General features: G+C 59.7%; 1 protein-coding gene and 1 long non-coding RNA gene across 3 annotated transcripts; both read right to left on the minus strand.

The window, feature by feature from the left end:
- Positions 1-3,642: 3,642 nt before the first annotated feature.
- On the minus strand, positions 3,643-10,860 carry LOC148161986 (uncharacterized). The gene is made up of 2 exons (XR_015767229.1): positions 8,685-10,860; positions 3,643-4,715 (listed from the first exon to the last, which is right to left on the minus strand). It is a non-coding gene; the product is annotated as an uncharacterized LOC148161986 (long non-coding RNA).
- A 109-nt stretch (positions 10,861-10,969) lies between these two features.
- IBA57 (iron-sulfur cluster assembly factor IBA57) lies at positions 10,970-17,854 on the minus strand. Of its 2 annotated transcripts, none has more exons than XM_088020470.1 (3): positions 17,483-17,854; positions 12,373-12,713; positions 10,970-12,121 (listed from the first exon to the last, which is right to left on the minus strand). In XM_088020470.1, exons 1-3 carry the CDS (start codon positions 17,821-17,823, stop codon positions 11,730-11,732), a joined length of 1,074 nt encoding a protein of 357 aa, XP_087876596.1. In that variant the 5' UTR covers positions 17,824-17,854; the 3' UTR covers positions 10,970-11,729. The 2 variants fall into 2 exon arrangements, with proteins under 2 accessions (XP_087876596.1, XP_087876597.1); XM_088020471.1 differs by lacking the exon at positions 17,483-17,854 and adding an exon at positions 15,911-16,670.
- Between the last annotated feature and the right edge of the window lie 1,354 nt (positions 17,855-19,208).

Consider the following 19,208-nt stretch of genomic DNA (forward strand, 5'->3'; position numbering starts at 1 on the left):
GCTGATTATTTTAAATTTCTTTCAAGTAGGCTCCACGGACAATGTGGGGCTTGAACTCAGGACCCTGAGATCAAGAGTTGCATGCAGGACTGACTGAGCCAACCAGGCGCCCCTGTAAGTGCTGAACATTTTAGGGAAACAGCTCTTTTGCTTTTCAAAGCCTCAGCCTGCAGAACTTACCTGGTGTGAAGAGGCTCTACCGCCCCCAGGCCCTCCCATGGCTGGAAACATCCCTGTTTGAAAACACTTTGTAACCAAGACTAAGGGGAGAGCCCGTGTCTTGTAAATTACACGCAGAGGCACAGCAATCCTCCCTGACGTTGAACACGGTCCATCAACACTAGGATGAGGCAGGCGTGTCTCCGGAGCGAGTGTGCAGAGCTTTGGGGGCTCCCTGGAGAAGCTTCCCGGCCATCATAGCTTACCCTGTGTGGTTCCCTTAATGCCAAGCCACCCGGTTGGCCCTAGACAGTGGTGTCCGCCCTGGCTACACACTAGAATCCCTGGAGAATGCTCCCACGCAGGCCCAGGCCACAGCCCAGGACAATCAGGTCACATCTGGGGTGGAAGGTCCAGGCAGCAGGGGTCCTAGGCCTCCTCCCGGGGAAACCATGGGTACAAGGTACAAAGGTCCCACTTCCAAGGACTCGCTCCGCGGCAGACCAGGTATAACCAGCGAAAGCCGATTCGAGAAAACATTTATAATCTCTGGAATTGTCCTCAGTGCACACAGCCAACGAAGAGACACTGAATCAGGAACATCTACTAGACCCTGGAGAGAACAGTAAGCGTCTGGGGCACTTCCGCCAACTGCCTCCAGCACAGCTGGGCAGGGCCCCACTCCTGCTCGGTGTGGCCAAGAGGACGGGGCTCCCAATCAGGAGGTGTGGTATCCCACCACCAAGGGGGCTAAGTCCTGAAGCAGTGTGGCCCAGAGATTTTCCAGCAAGTGCCTTTCACAGTTGGAGGCTGCACCCCATCCACGGAGGTGTGGCAGGCCAGGCTTGCCAGGGTCCTGGCTGCCCCCAGCCCAGCGCACTAGCAGAGCGACGGCTCCACCCCAGGAGAGCAGACCTAGAAGGCCAAGGCCGCTGCTGACACCCTGAGGGCTCTGGAGCCCCACGGAACAGAGGGTCCGGGAAAGAGACGGTCAGAGGCCCCAGGCATCCCTGCACCGGGGGGGCTTTGCTCACAGGCTGCACGCTGACAGGACGGACAGGCGCGGCTTCCCCCTGCAGGGCGCAGAGACCCCACTGACAGAGTCCACACGCACATGAGCAGGAAACAACCGGAAAACAGACCTGAGGGGAGTCTATCCAGAGCCGCTACAATGTAACATCTCGAGTATCGGATTTTCCACAGCACGAGACATACCAGGGACAGGAGGGGAACGACTGCAGCTGTTTCTGCGGTTCTGCGAACTGTGGGAGACCATGCCATGCTGATGTGTCATCAAATAGAGAATAGCAATAAAGAGAGAGGAATTATAAAACTGAACATGCACCAGCGGGGCCAGGGAGCTCTCAGGGGCCAGAAGAGGGAACCCGGGAGCTAGCACAGAGCGTGCCCAGCAAACAAGGGAGGGAATCAAGGACGAGGGACACGCAGGACGGCACTGGGCCACCAATACGCACCTGACAGAGACAAGGCAGCTGGAGGGCAGAAGCTCCTCCGCGGGCGGCTCATCGCTCCTCCGAGACAGGCAGCCCTGGGCTCACAGAGCAGGGCACACCTCCTGGGCAAACCATCCATTCTCTCACCAGAACAGCCTCTCAGCCAAACGGTATCTTAAAAAGTGCTGAACCAGGGGCGCCTGGGTGGCTCGGTTGGTTAGGTGTCTGCCTTCGGCTCAGGTCATGATCTCAGGGTCCTGGGATGGAGCCCCATCTTGGGCTCTTTGCTCAGCGGGAAGCCTGCTTCTCCCTCTGCCCCTCCCCCCAGTACATGTTTGCTCTCTCTCCCTCTCAATCTCAAATAAATAAATAAAATCTTTGTTTAAAAGCACCAAATCAGAACATCAAACTCAGTGCAACATGCTTGAAATTAGGAATTCAGTTGCAGTGACTAATTCGGGTGAAAACCCAAGAGCGGTTCCAGGCAGCAACGCGGGGTAAGAATTGTAACAAAGTAAATGCAAGGATTATGGTGATCGAGCCTGTATCCTCTCAAACTCTCAAACAAATGCGGGAGAATGCATATGAAAGTCTTTTTGGCCCAAAGTAGTTTCCAAAACCTTTGGAAAACCTTGTTGATGTGTCTGAGGAAAACGAGCTCCCGGGCACCCTGCTTCTGGTGCCAGCAACAGAGTTGTGTGCCCCCCCTTCTGTGGTCATGCTTTAAAATTAGAGCCCACGGGGTCTGGGAGTCACCATGGAGCATGGAGCTAACACCCACCCCTACAGCTGCCCTCCCTCCCCGGAAGGGCTAAGATTAGGGCTGCACAAATTCCTACAGTAGAAATGAAGGGCCACAATTAACCGGGTGACTTGATTTGGCAATCTGGCCCTTCTATTGTGGTCAGAAAGTGGCCCATCTCATGGCCAGGGCTTTGCTACTAAGTGACTCAGTCACTTCAGATCAGTCGCTGCCTTGTGGGCCTTTCCAGAGAACTTCAAGACCCCTACTCATCACGTTCTGAGTCAGCTCGTGCAAAATCCTATCACTGCGTTTTGTCCCAGGCCGAACAAAGTCAGCTGCAGGGCACACCCTGGAGCTGGGGTGTCCACATGGCCACTCCTGGGCCTTCGATGGCAAGAGCCAGGGCAAGCACGCGCAGGGGAGTCAGGAGGCCGGCGGACACTGCCCAAGCAAGAAACAGACCCTACTTTCTAACCACTGACTCTCAGATGTGCTGGCAGCTTATCAGGAAGCCATAGTAACGAAGACAGTGGCTCAGGGGTGGAGGAAGGGGAGGGGGGGAAGGGGGGAGGGGAGGGGGAGGGGAGGGGGAAGGGGAAGGGAGTGGAGGAAAGAGGAGGGGAGGGGGAGGGGAGAGAAGAGGAGGGGGAGGGGGGCATGACCGCCTAACGGGTATGGAGTTTCCTGCTGGGAAGAGGAAAATGTTGTCAAACTACATGAAGGTGACGGTTGCCCAACAATGAGACTGTATTAAATGCCATGAAACTGTACACTTTAAAATGGCTAATTTGGGACACCTGGGAGGCTCAGTCGTTAAACGTCTGCCTTCGGCTCAGGTCGTGATCCCAGGGTCCTGGGATCGGGCCCCGCATCGGGCTCCCTGCTCCGCGGGAAGCCTGCTTCTCCCTCCCCCACTGCCTTTCTCCCTGCTCAGGCTTTCTCTCTCTGTGTCTCAAATGAATAAGTAAAATCCTAATAATAATAAAAAAATAAAATGGCTAATTTTCCACTCATGATGTGGGCACATAATATGAATATAATACTTACGTCAATTATATCTCCATAAAAATTCACACATAAAAACATGAAATGACGGGGCGCCTGGGTGGCTCAGTTGGTTAAGCGACTGCCTTCGGCTCGGGTCATGGTCCTGGAGTCCTGGGATCGAGTCCCACATCAGGCTCCCTGCTCCATGAGAGCCTGCTTCTCCCTCTGACCCTCTTCCCTCTCGTGCTCTCTATCTCTCATTCTCTCTCTCTCTCTCTCAAATAAATAAATAAAATCTTTAAAAAAAACACGAAATGGCTATTTTTATGTTATGTGAATCTTACTTCAACAAAGTAATCAAGCTGAGATGAATTCAAAAACAAAACTTAAAAAGTCAAACCAGGAGCACCTGGGTGGCTCAGTCAGTTAAGTATCCAACTCTTGATTGAGGCTCAGGTCATGACCTCGGGGTTGTGAGATCAAGCCCTACGTCCGGCTCCACGCTCAGCAGGAAGCCTGCTTTAGATTCCCTCTCCCTCTGCACCTCTCACTGTGTTCTCTCTCTGCCTAAAATAAATCAATTTAAAAAAATCAAAACAAAATCTTTTAGAAGAAAATCAAGAACACATATGGGTAGAAACTTCTTACACAAGACACAAAAAAGCACCCAACCCAAAAGAGGAAAAAACTAACCTCACTACATTGAAATTCATAGTGGCTGCCCCAGAAAAGACACCAAAAACAAACTTTGGAAGTGACGCCCGCCACACTCAGGCCTTTCAGGAATTCCTACACGCGCGCACTACAACACAAGGCTATCCAAGGCAGCATGCGGTGGCAGAACATTGGCAACGCACTCAACCTCCAGGGCAGAATCAGTAAATCAGGGCACAGTCACAGAAACAACGTGGCAGGAGCGCAGCCTCACCTGTGGGAAGACAGCAGTCCTAGGGTTTTCTAGAGAGCCAGAACCAACAGGATGCCCATGCACATCCACCTGGCTCAGCATGCTGCAGGCCCAGGAGAGCCAGCATTCCAGTCCGAGGCCCAAGACAGGAGAAGACTGATGTCCCAGGTCAGGCAGTCGAACAGGACGAGTTCCCTCTTCCTCCACCTGTTTGTTCCATGCAGGCCTTCACCTGATTAGACGAGGCCCACCCACACTGGGAGGGCAAGTTGCTTCATGCAGCCCACACGCTGTTAACCTGATCCAGAAATGCCTTCACAGACACTCCCAGAATCCTGTTGGACCAAATGTCTGGACTTCCCACGGTCCGGTCAAGTTGACACATAAAATCAGCCATTACAATGCCTGTGTTCAGTGTGGAAATGGGAGTCACGGGACACAGAAGGCTCAGTCTCACTTCAGCCTGGAAAAGAGCAGCACGAAACGCTGTGTGTGGACACAGACATAGAAGTGCAGACAGCCGAACCAGGGCACCTTCAGGAGGGTGGGGAGGACACAGGCTTTTCACTGTGTGCGTCTGTGCCATTAAATTGAATTCAGCAGGCATTCATCTCAACCGCAGCTAAAAAATAGCAGTATGATACGATTTTAGGAGGAAAGAGAAGCCAGTGTGCTTGGCCTTGACGCGGGACCCCACGAGCAGGAGTCACTGGGTGTGACAAGCAGAGGGCCTGAACTGGTAGGTATGCAGGCAGACACCCAGAGAACTCAGCTGGGTGGGGTTACCAGGAAGCCACAGCCAGGAGGAGACTGGGAGCACCCAAACTGGTGTTTCATGTTCCAACTCTGAGGAGCTGAGAGCAGGCAGCCTGGCTCACAGGGCAAAGGAAACCGGTGACAACAGCGCAGCACCCCTCTCCCCCACCACACACTGCAGGAGGCTGGAGCTGGGCAGCATCAGGGGGAGGGCCATGGTGAAGGCAATGGTGAGGGCTGCGGAAGGGCTGAGGGGAGGGCCGAGGGAGGAGCAAGTGGAAAGCCGCGGTGAAAGTGATGATGAGGACCGGGGGGGAGCCATGGGGAGGGCCATGGTGAGGGTAATGGTAATGATGGTGAGGACCAAGGGCAGGGCCAATGTGAGGACCACAGGGAGGGCCACGAAGCAGGCCCGGCCGGGCCAGGGCAGGGGTAGGCTGCCGGCAGCTGTGTGACCAGGCCTGGGGTCTGGCACCCCCTTCACGACCTACTCTCCAACCTGCCTCCAGAGCCGTTTCTTCCCGAGAAATCGTAATCAGAGCTCACGTGTAAGAAGCTGGTCAGAGCCCAAGTGTTCCAGCGCCTGGCTCTCGCTGTGGGGTCCCCGTATGCCACGGGTCCCGGAGGCCCTTCGAGTACCCAGCAGTCAGAACCCATCTGCATTTTACGCATGCATCACTTTCGTGGCGCCCTGCTGAGAACCAGCTGTGTTGGTGAAGCTGGTTGTTAGAGGTTCACACCCTGTAGCAAACACCACTCCCCGTCCTGCATTGTGTGTGTTGTTGGTTGTGGAGAACACAGTTTTTCATTAAAAACATGTCTCCTATGTTAGCATAGCCTGAGCTTATTATTAAATTCATTAATATACATTTACAATTTCTGCTTAGCAGATTTCTCCTGTAGAGACTGAGGCTGACGTCTGCGAGTGTTGAGAGGCGCGTCCTTCTGCAGCCACAAATCCCCCAAGGAGCCCAGAACTGCCCGAAAACGCAGCGCAACAGCATCACACAAGAGGGCGCGAAGCTTCTGAGCAAAAGGCTTGAAGACGCATGGTTCATCAGCCAGAGTTGAGCTCAGAGAGAGGAGCAGAAAGACCCAGATCTCTCCCCAGAGATAGGATCCTGCCCTGCAGCTCAGAAGAGCAGAAAGACCCAGATCTCTCCCCAGAGACAGGATCCCTCCCTGCAGCTCAGACAGAAGAGCAGAAAGGCCCAGATCCTACCCCAGAGACAGGAGCCCTCCCTGCAGCTCAGAGAGAGGAGCAGAAAGACCCAGATCTCTCCCCAGAGACAGGATCCTGCCCTGCAGCTCAGAAGAGCAGAAAGACCCAGATCTCTCCCCAGAGTCAGGATCCTGCCCTGCAGCTCAGAGGAGCAGAAAGGCCCAGATCTCTCCCCAGAGACAGGATCCCTCCCTGCAGCTCAGAGGAGCAGAAAGGCCCAGATCTCACCCGAGACAGGATCCCTCCCTGCAGCTCAGACAGAAGAGCAGAAAGGCCCAGATCCTACCCCAGAGACAGGAGCCCTCCCTGCAGCTCAGAGAGAGGAGCAGAAAGACCCAGATCTCTCCCCAGAGACAGGATCCCTCCCTGCAGCTCAGACAGAAGAGCAGAAAGGCCCAGATCCTACCCCAGAGACAGGAGCCCTCCCTGCAGCTCAGAGAGAGGAGCAGAAAGACCCAGATCTCTCCCCAGAGACAGGATCCTGCCCTGCAGCTCAGACAGAGGAGCAGAAAGACCCAGATCTCTCCCGAGACAGGATCCCTCCCTGCAGCTCAGACAGAGGAGCAGAAGGACCCATATATCTCCCCAGAGACAGGATCCCTCCTGGCAGCTCAGACAGAGGAGCAGTGTGACAGCTCAATGAGGTTCTCGTGTCAAGCAGGAGCCTGGGTCAGGTAATGACACACATTTGAGATGGACTGCAGCTTCCAGATAGTCCTGTGACCAGTGTCATCTGAGGAAGCTCCAGAACCGATAAAGAGGAGAGCCAGAGGAGGCCAGCAGGGCCTGAGATCGATTAAATCCCTTAGAAAGGGGGAGGATTTTGGCAGCAAACTGTCAGATCTTCAGACATGACCCCTCTCTGTCTGACCACATAACAAGGAGCTGCCCCCAAAGGCTCTGCCCCTCGGATCCCCAGCAGAACCAACATCCCTCCATGCTTGAACATCAGCAGCAGGACGTGCTGAGAGCTGACCCAGGCCGGACCGAGGCCTTGTCTCTACCGCGCACCCACAGACTGACTTCACGTCTGGTTCTTGAACTTCCCGCCCCCTCTGTTACCTTGTTTATTGTGTGGTTTGTTTTCTGTCCTGCTCTGTGTGCTGTGTAAGAAGCCAGATTTAATCACCTGTTGAAACGTCACAGAGCTTGGAATCCTGAGCCTGGTGTATAACTGGGACTACCTTTCCTTTATGACTGACTAAAGCTGGCCTTGTGAAGACACACCCCGTGTGAGCGCCTTCACAGTGTGCTCCTGACGCGCAGAGAGTCTAGGTTTCACCGGGAACACTCGGTGGGTCAGGGGCAGTGTCCTCGATAAACAGGGCGGGATATCCACATGCAACATAGCAGAGCTGGAGGCTTCCGCACAGCATGCACAAAAATTCACTCAAAAGAGATTAAAGAGGTAAGTGTAAGACCTGAAACTGTAAAATCCCTAGAAGAAAACACAGGGAAAATTCTCCCTGACGTTGGTGTTGGCCATGATTTTTTGGACATGACACCCAGGCACAGGTGACAAGTCTTGTCGGGAGGGGGGACCACATGGTGAAAAGACAGCTGGAATAGGGGAAAACTGTAAACCACAGAGCTGATAAGGGCTAGTGTCCAAAAGGAACTCATGCAGCCCAAAGGGGGAAGAAAAAGAAAGGGTCAAATTCACAGTAAGAGAGAGTAGAACGGTGGCTGCCAGGGGCAGGGCGACGAGGAGACACTTCCCAAAACTCCCTGCATTGCGTACTTTGCATGGATGCAGTTTACACCGCAACAGACATCATTTTTTTTAAAAAACAATATTGAGAACGATCTCATCACAACGAATTTGAAAACTTAGATGATGCAGACAAGTTCTTAGAAAACACAATCACCATTTCAATTCATACCTGCAAAACTCAGTAAACTCCAACCAGTCGTGATTTTTATTTTGATTTTTAATTTTGGGGAGAGTGTGTGGGCAGGGTGGGGGAGGGGCAGAGCCAGAGAGAGAATCTCAGGCGGACTCCTCGCTGAGCGCAGAGCCCCACGCGGGGCTCAATCCCACAACCCCAATCATGACCTGGGCCAAAACCAAGAATCGGACACGCAACCGACTGAGTGAGCCACCCAGGTGCCTCCATTTGTGATTAAAAAAAACACACACACAGGGATGCCTGGGTGGCTCAGTCGTTGAGCGTCTGCCTTCGGCTCAGGTCATGGTCCCAGGGTCCTGGGGTCAAGTCCCGCATCGGGCTCCCTGCTCCGCGGGAAGCCTGCTTGTCCCTCTCCCACTCCCCCTGCTTGTGTTCCCTGTCTCGCTGTGTCTCTCTCTGTGTCAAATAAATAAAATCTTTAAACACACACACACACACACACACACACACACAACAACCAAAAAAAATCCAAAAGAAAGAAACACCTTGGCAAAGGAAGACTTCCGGTCATGAGAACTTTCTCAGCCTGAAAAAGGGTACCTACCAAAAACTCTCAGCAGCAGGGGTCAAGCGGTGAAACAGCAACAGCCCCTCCTTGAGGATCAAGAGTGGGCTGGGGTGCCACATCCCCACTGAACTCAACACGTGGCGGGAAGGCAGGGAAACCGTGAAGGCGTGTGGGCCGCCAGAGAGACACGAAACCGTCACCCATCCTCAGATTACAGGATTGTCTACACTCCCCTGCGCCACCTACAGAAAAGAATCAGTAAGAACCACGTACAACTTTGCAAATCTGTTCCCATGCGTGCGTGAGAACTTACCGCAAATGCAGTTCCACAGAGGTGCCATTTGCAGTAATAATACGACTGTTTTTAAGAGCACATGGGTGAATTTAACAGAAGACAGGTAAGAATGTTAGGAAAATGATACAGCTGCTGTGAAAGACATTAAATTAGACTTCAATAAATGAAGGGACCCGTGATGTCCATGGGCTTGAAAAATCAAGAGCACTGGGATGGCCGCTCCCCCCAGCTGGACAAATTGAATGCAACTGAGTGTGTGAGTATGTGTGAGAACAGAGCACAAACAGTGTGCTCATTCACATGGGGGAGCAAAGCACCAATAGCCAGAACGCCTGATAAAGGTCAGGACACAGAATCCATACGCAGAAATCTGTTGCATTTCTATACACTAATAGGAAGGGAAAGGAACAAAACAATCCCGTTTCCATTGACTCAAAAAGCATGAAATACCAGGGATAAATTTAATCAAGGAAGTGAAAGACCTGCACGCTGAAATCTGTAAGTCATGGATGAAAAGAGCTGAAGACCCAAGTAAAGGGAAATATATACCATGCTCATGGACCAGAAGAATTAATTTCGCTAAGACATGCATACTACCAAATGCAATCTAGAGATTCAGGCCAAGCCCTAAAAAATCCAACGGCATCTTCCAGAGAAAAAGAGCAAAAAGTCCTAAAATTGGTAGGGAATGATGAAAGGCCATGAAGAATAGCCAAAGCAATCTCGGGAAAGAAGAAAGCTGGAGGTGTTGGACTTCCCGATTTCCAGCTGAATTACGAAGCCACCGTACCCACAACAGTATAGAACTGGCATACCAGAAGACACGCCAAGCATGGAATGGCCTCCAGCCAGCCAGAGTGACGGTTCCGATCTGCCTGCCGGGTCCTCTGTGCCCGGGGCCCCGGGCAGGGTGCCGCGTTTCCACACCGGTTGGCTGTGTGGACATCTGCCTTCTGTGGAGGGTACCGAGGTTGCCCCGGCCACCACTCGGACCCTCCCGGGCATCAGGCTGCAGTAAATGACAGCTTACTTCCTGGAACTCAGTACTTGGTACAAACTGAGGCAGACAGGAGAGCCACAGGGGGCTTTCTGGCACCAGCTCTGACTCTCAGAGATCAGCCTACACAGACTCAGAGGCAGACGTCCCCTCGGATCCCGGCCGTGTGCACAGGGAGGCCCGATTTACAGCTCCTAGGAGCCAGAGACTCTTGAAAGCACCAGGGTTTCTGTGAAAAGGGACTCGGTCTGTCCAACAAAGGGAGCACTTCTGTTGAACGGCAGCTTCCGTTAAAAAGCCCCGAGGTAGAACACGGACTGTGTGTTCATCTAGGTCTGAGCAGAATAATCTCAGGTCCCAGGGACCCGGAATCCTGAAGGCATTAGAAGACACAGGATCTCAAAGGCAGCATTTCACTGAGAGGCTGTCCGAGCTAACTACCAACCACCGTGGCTGACCTCCCTCTTGTTTGCTCCCGGCTCCCAGCACGGGGGCTTTAGGTCCCACGCACGCCGCTGCCCACACTCTGCAGGTGGGTCCACAGACCGTGAGGAGCCTGGAGTGTCTTCAGCAGGAGTGCAGGTTCTGAGCAGACACACCCGTTGTGCGAGGCTGGCTCCCAGGCCCTGGGTCACACACCGAGGGGCGCTGAACAGCCCTCGGCTGCATAGGAGACCAAACCCTGACTGGGGGTCTGGTGATGGTCTGGAAACCGGCCAGTGGGCGCTGAGGGGGGTGCACAGCTGCAGGACTTACCACCACCCCGTGACGGCCCAGGTGCTAGCATTAACACGGATTCCTGGTAACCTCTCCGCTCCGAGGATATAAAGGGGAGCCAGAGCTGAGGGGCCTGGGGCTGCAACCGCTCCCAAGCCCTGCCCTCCACCGTCCGCCCCAGACCCAGCGCTCCCCTGCCATCCCAGGACTCTGCGGCTAGGTTTCGTCCGGTGTGTTCTCAGTGTATCTGCTCCACCCAAAGCCACACCCCACCACCTTCCGCCCAAAACGAAACCAGAGTTCCACACAGGCTGCTGGTGGGTCACGCTTTAATAGCCGCCCTGGAACATCAAGTGGAACACCCTGTAAGCATGGGGTTCACATTGCAGGGGACAACGGAAGTCAGTGGTTTAAGGAGGGGGGGAGTCAGCTCTTACTGTGAGGACACAGCAACATCTCAAACCAGCAGCAAGGAAACCAAGCAGAAGCTCCTCCCTGCACCCTGAGCAGCTCCGGGGGTGAGGCGCATGCTGCCGAGACCACGGTGCACAGGTGGGGACGCCACCTGAAATGCTGTCGGGGTTCCACAGCCCGCACATGGTTAGGCAGTTCCCAGGGACCACCTGTCCTTTCAGCCAACCCCAGATGGAGACGGGTGCAGGCAGCCCAGGGGCAAGGCCCTGGACCATCCCTGTCCCGGCGGATGGCTGAACGCCCTCTAAAGCCGTACAGCTGGGTTCCATCCTCATCGGGCAGAAGCTGCAGCTCAGCTCAGCCCAGAAGCAGGTGCAGGGCCTGCCTGTCCTCACCCTCCGGCTGCCAGAGGGCTCCTGCCCCGCCTGACCACAGAGCGGCCGGGAGAGGACAGCCAGAGCTGGGCATCAGACCCTCTGTGGGAAACGTCTGGGCCATACCTGCACACCAACAATGCCCACAGCCCCGAGGGGCCCACGCCACTGGGGGGGCCTCCGGGGGGGGGGTGTGCATTAACCAGACAACCTGGGAAGTGGGGGCCAGCCTGCAGAGCGCAGAAGATGCACAGGGCCCTCCACGGCCCCTGGCAGCTCCGGAGCTACTTGGTGGTTGTGGGCCACCAGTCCGGCACGGTCGCAGTTAAGGCCACCTGGCCACTCTCAGCCGTCCTGATGTGGAGAGGGCCCTTGATATGCTCTGACCGCAGCAAGGCCAGGCCCACGTCCCCATGGCCTGCCCTGTACTTGCCGGCTGCCTGCCCCGAAGCAGTGAGCACCAAGGCGCCAGGGCTGATGCCGCAGGCTGGGAGAGGGCCCAACAGCCGCACGGGGAAGAGGCGCTTGCGGATGACGCCCATGTGGTGGGTGCGGGCCGTCAGCTCCTGGCCCATGTAGCAGCCCTTGGTGAAGCTGACGCCATTCATGAAAGCCAGGTTGGACTCCAGGGGCAGGGCCACTCCTGGGGGCAGGTCATGGATCCCCTCGGGAACGCCTGTGGGGTGGAGGAAGCAGCTCTCTGAGCGCTGAGATGTCCTCGGAGCTGGGGGCGGCTCCTCCCCTGCACCACTCCCCGCAGGGCGCGCTCTCTGTGCCCTATCCTCTGGCACGGGCAGGGGGATCCGGGGCCGATAAGCTAGCGCTGGAGCCGACCCTTCACCCCGGGCCCTCCAGGGCACCGGCCCACCACTCAGCAAGCCCCCGCCACTCCCCGCCCCCCAGCACGGCCCAGGCCCGCGCCCACACCTTGCTGGTACCGGTACCGGTGATAGTCCCGGAGGTCTCCCAGCTGGCCGCCGGGCACCAGGGCCAGGCCCTCGTCCTGGGTGAGAAGCCGCCAGCCCATGCGGGTGGTCCGGGGGTCGCGGGTGAGGATGGTGGTCCCCTCCGCCTGCTCCGGCAGCGGCGCAGCCCCGCCGGCCTCCTCCGGGGTGCGGGGCAGCACAGCCCACACGCGCAGCTTGGGGCGCGGCTCCACCGTGACCTTCCGCCGGATCTTGTACAGTGCCAGGTGTGTCTGCAGCGCGCCCAGCACCGCGCGGTCGCACTCCAGGAGGAAGGCGGGCACCTCGTCGTGCTCGGGGAGTCTGCGGGCAGAGACCGGGGCTCCTGAATGTGGGGACGGCTGCGCGCTGCACTGCCCACAGGCGGTGCACTGGAGCCCCCAAGTCCGCCGCGGGCCCCGCCCCACCCAGGGTGCTGGCCGAGCTGCAGCACAGGCAAGGGGCACACCACTGGGCGGATGAGACGCGATGGGTCGGCAGGTAGTCGGCGGGGACCGGGACCACAGTGCTGTGCGTCCTCACGGAGAAAGGCGGAAAGCTACCAGCAGCAGCCTCACGGCCAGGAGGCCCTGTCTCCCCCAGCTCCACAGAAACCACAGGTCCTAGGTGGGTGGCACTCGGATTTCAACAGGGGCAGAGGCTGGGGGAGCTCATAGGGCAGACACATCGCGGAGCAGGGGATGCCCATGCCCACCTCCCACTTCCCCCTGAGTGACCCTGGAACCTGGTCACCAGTGCGGGAACCAGGTGGGACAGCAGCAGTGCTTATGGACAGGTGAGCCCAGAGAGCAGCCCAGTGCGGGGCACCTTAGTGGAGACGTTCAGGACCCACACAACTACCTAGCTGGGGTCCTGGTTGTAGATGAGGACTGAACAAGGACCCACAGCCCCGAGGAACCTGAGACAGAATGGGGTAAGACCGTCCAGGACTGCGTCAGAAAAAGGCCATCATTTGGTGCACCAGACCCTCCCCCAGAGCCCACCAGCTGGTGCACCAGACCCTCCCCCAGAGCCCACCAGCTGGTGCACCAGACCCTCCCCCAGAGCCCACCAGCTGGTGCACCAGACCCTCCCCCAGAGCCCACCAGCTGGTGCACCAGACCCTCCCCCAGAGCCCACCAGCTGGTGCACCAGACCCTCCCCCAGAGCCCACCAGCTGGTGCACCAGACCCTCCCCCAGAGCCCACCAGCTGGTGCACCAGACCCTCCCCCAGACCCCCTCAGCTGCTGTCCCCGACCCCTCCCCCAGACCCCCTCAGCTGGTGTCCCCAGACAGGACAGGGTTAAATCCTGCCCGGGAGGAACCAGTCACCCTCAGAGGAAAGAGCTGCAGGGGTTTGCTTGGTGCCCCACCTCTGGAAGCTCAGCCTCTAACACACACCCTGTGCGTCCACGCTTATCCCCATAAACAGGAACCATCGCTCCACACTGATAAAGTGGACAGAGCCGAAGGGCATCAAAGTGTGTGAGCCCAATCCCACCCCACTCCCTCTGTCCGACCCTCCTGAGATGACCACCTCTCAGAGAGGTGCGAAGGAGAGGCCGGGTGAGGAACTGGGGCTGAGAAGGGCGGCTGTGCTGTACCCGGGGAGAAGGGGAGCCCGTGGTGACGGAACAGCTGTCCTCATCGCGGTGACACGGCCCACATGGGAGTCACAGACATCTGCACACGCAAGCACATGGAGCCTGGGAGGAACCTGCATGTGCTCTGTGGTGGCCCACGCCCCACCCGATTGTCACCCCCGACTACAGGAGGCAAGACACTGCATGCGGGATTGGGGGATGGGTACTGGGGGCCTCCCTGTTCCGTTTTCTGCTTCCTGTGATGCTACAACTCCTTCAAAAGAAAAAGTTAAAAATAAAAAAAGGAAGAAGCTGCCTGGGAAGGCAGGGCTCGGGGTGTCTGTGGGGGTCACAGGAAAGCAGCAAAGGGTCATCCTCCACCTTAAGCCTTTCCCCATTGTTAGGAGTCTCAGCCACATGCAGGTGTACAAAAGCAGCTGACAGAAACGTGAAATGCTGGCACAGGGACCGATCAAGTGTGGGGGGGCACAATGCGAGGTCAAAGGGGAGCATGCACCTCTGCAGGTCTTGGCCGGGGAGGGAGCTGACCCAGTCAGGGCAATGAGGCAGGCCACAGTGGGCAGGGCCACGTTCTGTGTGTCACGCAGCCTCGGGGGCCAACAAAGCTGCAGTGCACCCCTGCGCCCCCAAGTCAGACCATCTGCTGGCCCTGCCGCAGCTGAGGAACGGGGGCCAGGTCAGCAGGAGAAGGGGCGACGTAAGGCGAGCCCGTGCGCAGGGGCTGACGTGTGGGCTGGGCCACTCTGGGGGGCCATCCTGGGCACAGCAGGGTGCTGAGAGCACCCCAAGTCCCAGCCCGTTCGATGCCAGGAGCACCTACACCCCCAGCCCCGAGTCACCACCGCAAGTGTCCCCAGATGTTGGCCAGTGCCGCCAGATCAGCTTTATCAGATAAACAGGAAATCCTGTCTCTAGCTAGAGTACGTCATCAACGGTGCAGAGGGCACCCTTACCCTAAACGTCCCTCGTGCTCGGTCTGAGACTGCACTGGGTGCCGTGCATTCATATTTGCACAGCACAGCAAGCCTCCTGGGGGCAGGAGTGCAGCCATAGCAGGAGGGGGCGGAGGTGCCTGGCCAGCAGGGGACATGGTGGCAGCGTGATCCCAGCCCACCCAGGAGTCACAGACGCGCCCATGAGGAGGCACCCTCTGGAGGAGGCTGTGGCAGGAGCGCTGCTGACATGCTGGGGGGCCGGGTGAGACCACGCAGGAGCAGGGAGGTCCTGCACGAGGTGTCCCCAGCCCCAGTCTCTGCTGGTACACAGGGGCCAGTGGGCACCGGCTCAACAAGGGAGCAGAGGACCATCCCCATGCCCAGCGGCAGCCCAGACGCCAAGCAGACAGCCGTGAGAGCGTCCCAGCGAAACCAGCACAGCCAGGAGCAGCACCCAGAGCCCCCTGTACGCGGCCAGCAGCTGAGAAGGCCTCGGGTGTCAAGTAGTAAGAGAACGCACGGCTCCGCCTGAGGAGAGAAGCAGACAGCCATCACATCCCGCCGAGGCCCACCATCCGAGATACACAGGAATGCTTGAAACTCAACAGCAAGGAAACAACCCGCTTAGAAACGCGCCAGAGACCTTAAGAGACATCTCCCAGAAGAGAATATGCAGATGGCGAAGAAGCCACCCCCGGCTGGTGGGATCACGGGCGGACGGGACAGCGCGCTGGACACGGCCCGGTGGCTTCTCACAAAACGAAATCCTCTCTCACACCCCACAGGAGCCGAAGCTACGTCTGCACCAAATCCTGTTTACCCACAACTGCCACAAGTCGGAAGCCCCCGGCTCCTATGGAGGAGAGAGTCCACGCAGCCTGCGGCCCCCCCAGACGACGAACAGGGGTCAGCGCTGGGAAGAAGCGAGCTCCCACCGCGAGAAGACGCGGCGGAAGAAGCCCATCCGAGCAGGCTACTCGCCTGTGCTTCCCAGTGGACGGCGGCCTTCTGGAGAACGCGGGACCGTGGAGACAGGACACGGAGCCCCCCGGGGGGCGCTGGGGGACTCGGGGGGGGGCCCAGCGGGGCTCCAGGGCCGTGAAACCATCACTCTGTGTGAGCCTGTGGGCACGCGCACGCATCTTTCCACACCTGTCCGAGCCCACAGCACACACACCACAAAGGAGGGGCTCCGACTGACGCAGCGTCAGTGCGGGTCCACGAGCGGCTGGGGATGCTGCCCTGAGGGCGGCTACGTGCCTGCAGGAGCTCCCGTTCCTTCCCCTCAATTCTGCGGGGCCAGAAACTGCTCTCCACTTTAAAAGCAAAACACGGAAGCCACCGAGACAAGGTGCTGCTTCTGGAAACTCAGAACAGGGCTCCCTGGGGAAGGAACAAGGCTCCTGACACGAGACATTCCAGAGAACACCTGGCAGGGGGCGCTCGGCTCCCAGGGAAGCGGCCCTCTCCCCAGCGCAGACCCCTGCGACAGACGCAGGTAGGAGGAGGTTCGGCTGGGACAAACGCACCTGGCTCCTCACCTCCCCCCTTGGAAGCGGGCCGCCAGCTCTGGGGCGACCCGTCCGCTGCACTGCAGACCCCACACCACGGCTTTCCCAAGCAGGGCTGAGCCGCAGCGGCCACTCGGAAGACGCCCACCTCGCAGACTAGCTGCTACTCGCTGGCCCGGCCCTGGCTGCCGGCTCTGACGGCCTCACACAGATGCCCCTCCCACCCTCAGGTGTGCTCTCCCCCCCTCCGTGTCCCTCCCCCCAATGCCCCTCCCACCTCAGGTGTGCTCCCCGGGTGCCCCTCCCACCCTCAGGTGTGCTCCCCCCGTGTCCCTCCCCCCGATGCCGCTCCCGCCCTCAGGAGTACTCCCCCAGATGCCCCTCCCACCTCAGGTGTGCTCCCCCCCAGGTGCCCCTCCCACCCTCAGGTGTGCTCCCCGGGTGCCCCTCCCACCTCAGGTGTGCTCCCCCCCCGGGTGCCCCTCCCACCCTCAGGTGTGCTCCCCCCGTGTCCCTCCCCCCGATGCCCCTCCCGCCCTCAGGTGTGCTCCCCCCCAGGTGCCCCTCCCGCCCTCAGGTGTGCTCCCCCCCAGGTGCCCCTCCCGCCCTCAGGTGTGCTCCCCCCCAGGTGCCCCTCCCACCTCAGGTGTGCTCCCCCCCAGGTGCCCCTCCCACCCTCAGGTGTGCTCTCCCCCCTTCCGTGTCCCTCCCCCCAATGCCCCTCCCGCCCTCAGGAGTACTCCCCCAGATGCCCCTCCCACCTCAGGTGTGCTCTCCCCCCCTCCGTGTCCCTCCCCCCCGGGTGCCCCTCCCACCCTCAGGTGTGCTCCCCCCCCCGGGTGCCCCTCCCACCCTCAGGGGGTCGCCCCTGGACGCCCACGCCGCCTGTCCTTCCCCAAGTGCCCCGCCCTGGACGTCCTTCTCCGGCCTCCGGGAGTCCACGCCTAGAGCCCGGCTCTGGGCGGCTCCTAGACCTGCACGCAGCCCGAGCGGTCGGCCCCTCCGTGGGACGCCCCGCCCCCGCGCCGCTGCCCCCGCTCACCGGTACAGGATGACGTCATAGAGCGTGCGGCCCTGGACGTTGAGGAAGTGGGCGTAGCCCGCCCTCGCGGGGGGCGGGGCCGCGCCGGTCGCAGGACCCGGAAGCGGTAGCTCATTGGTCAGCAGCCCCAAAAGGAAGGGCGCGGAGTCTGGCCCGCGCACGCGCACCAAGGCGCGCTCGCCCAGCGGGAAGCAGGCCCAGGCCGCGCCGCTCGCGGGGTCGTCGCCGTGACGGCCCGAGCCGTGGGCCAGGCGACGCCTCGGGGCCGCGCGCAGCCGCCAGCGCCAGGCCGGACCGCCGCGCCCCGGAGCCGCGCCCCGAAGCAGCGCCGCGGCCGCCATCTTGGGAAGGATAAGGCTGCCTGAAGGGGCGGCCCGGGCGGGCGGGTGGACGCCACAGCGGCCTCTGGCGGCGGGCGGGGTATGCGAGGGGCGGGACTGCGCGGGGCGGGACTTGGGGAGGGGCGGGGACGGAGCACGCAGGGCAGCGGGACTTGTGTCTGGGGGCGGGGACGGAGCGTGCGGGGCGGGACTTGTGCCCGGGTGGGGCGGGGACAGCCTGCGGGGCGGGACTTGTGTCTGGGGGCGGGGACAGAGCGTGCGGGGCGGGACTTGTGCCGGGGTGGGGCGGGGACGGAGCCTGCGGGGCGGGACTTGTGCCGGGGTGGGGCGGGGACGGAGCCTGCGGGGCGGGACTTGTGCCGGGGTGGGGCGGGGACGGAGCCTGCGGGGCGGGACTTGTGCCCGGGTGGGGCGGGGACGGAGCCTGCGGGGCGGGACTTGTGCCGGGGTGGGGCGGGGACGGAGCCTGCGGGGCGGGACTTTTGCTCGGGTGGGGCGGGGACGGAGCCTGCGGGGCGGGACTTGTGCCGGGGTGGGGCGGGGACGGAGCCTGCGGGGCGGGACTTGTGCCGGGGTGGGGCGGGGACGGAGCCTGCGGGGCGGGACTTGTGCCCGGGTGGGGCGGGGACGGAGCCTGCGGGGCGGGACTTGTGCCGGGGTGGGGCGGGGACGGAGCCTGCGGGGCGGGACTTGTGCCGGGGTGGGGCGGGGACGGAGCCTGCGGGGCGGGACTTGTGCCGGGGTGGGGCGGGGACGGAGCCTGCGGGGCGGGACTTTTGCTCGGGTGGGGCGGGGACGGAGCCTGCGGGGCGGGACTTGTGCCTGGGGGCCGGGACGGAGCAAGCGGGGCGGGGGGACTTGTTCCGGGGTGGGGCGGGGCCTCGGGCTGTCCGTCAGCCTCCCGCCCCGTCCCCTGGCTGCGCCTGGTCTGGGCACCCGCGCAGGACACCAGCGCTGCTCCTGGTGTGGGAGCGAGTTCCTGCTTGCTTTATTGCGGCGAGCTACATAGAAGGGGAGGTTCGCCATCTCCGTGCTTTCATCAAGGCACAGCCAGTCCCATCCAGCGCGTTCACATCGTGGGCAGCCGTCCCCCCGGCCAGAACACATTGTCTTCTTCCTGCCGGCCGCCCGCCCCTGGGAGCCCCATCCCCCTCTGCCTGGGAACCTGACCCTCACGAGTGGAATCGTGCAGTGTGTGTGCTTCTGTGGCTGGCGTCGTGAGCATGTCAGCTCTTCTTCCTAAAGGATGAGTAGGATTCTGTTGCATGGACAGCACAGTTTGTGTATCCACTCCGTTGGTGGTGGACATTTGTGTCCCTTCCACTCCTCGGCCGTGGTGGATTTTGCTGCCATATGTGTGCACATCTCCTGGAGACCCTGGTTGC

This window comes from Eumetopias jubatus, unplaced genomic scaffold, assembly GCF_037043125.1.
Source record: "Eumetopias jubatus isolate StellerSeaLion01/CBP00866 unplaced genomic scaffold, mEumJub1_p1.0 scaffold_30, whole genome shotgun sequence".
Classification (NCBI taxonomy): Eukaryota; Metazoa; Chordata; class Mammalia; order Carnivora; family Otariidae; genus Eumetopias; species Eumetopias jubatus.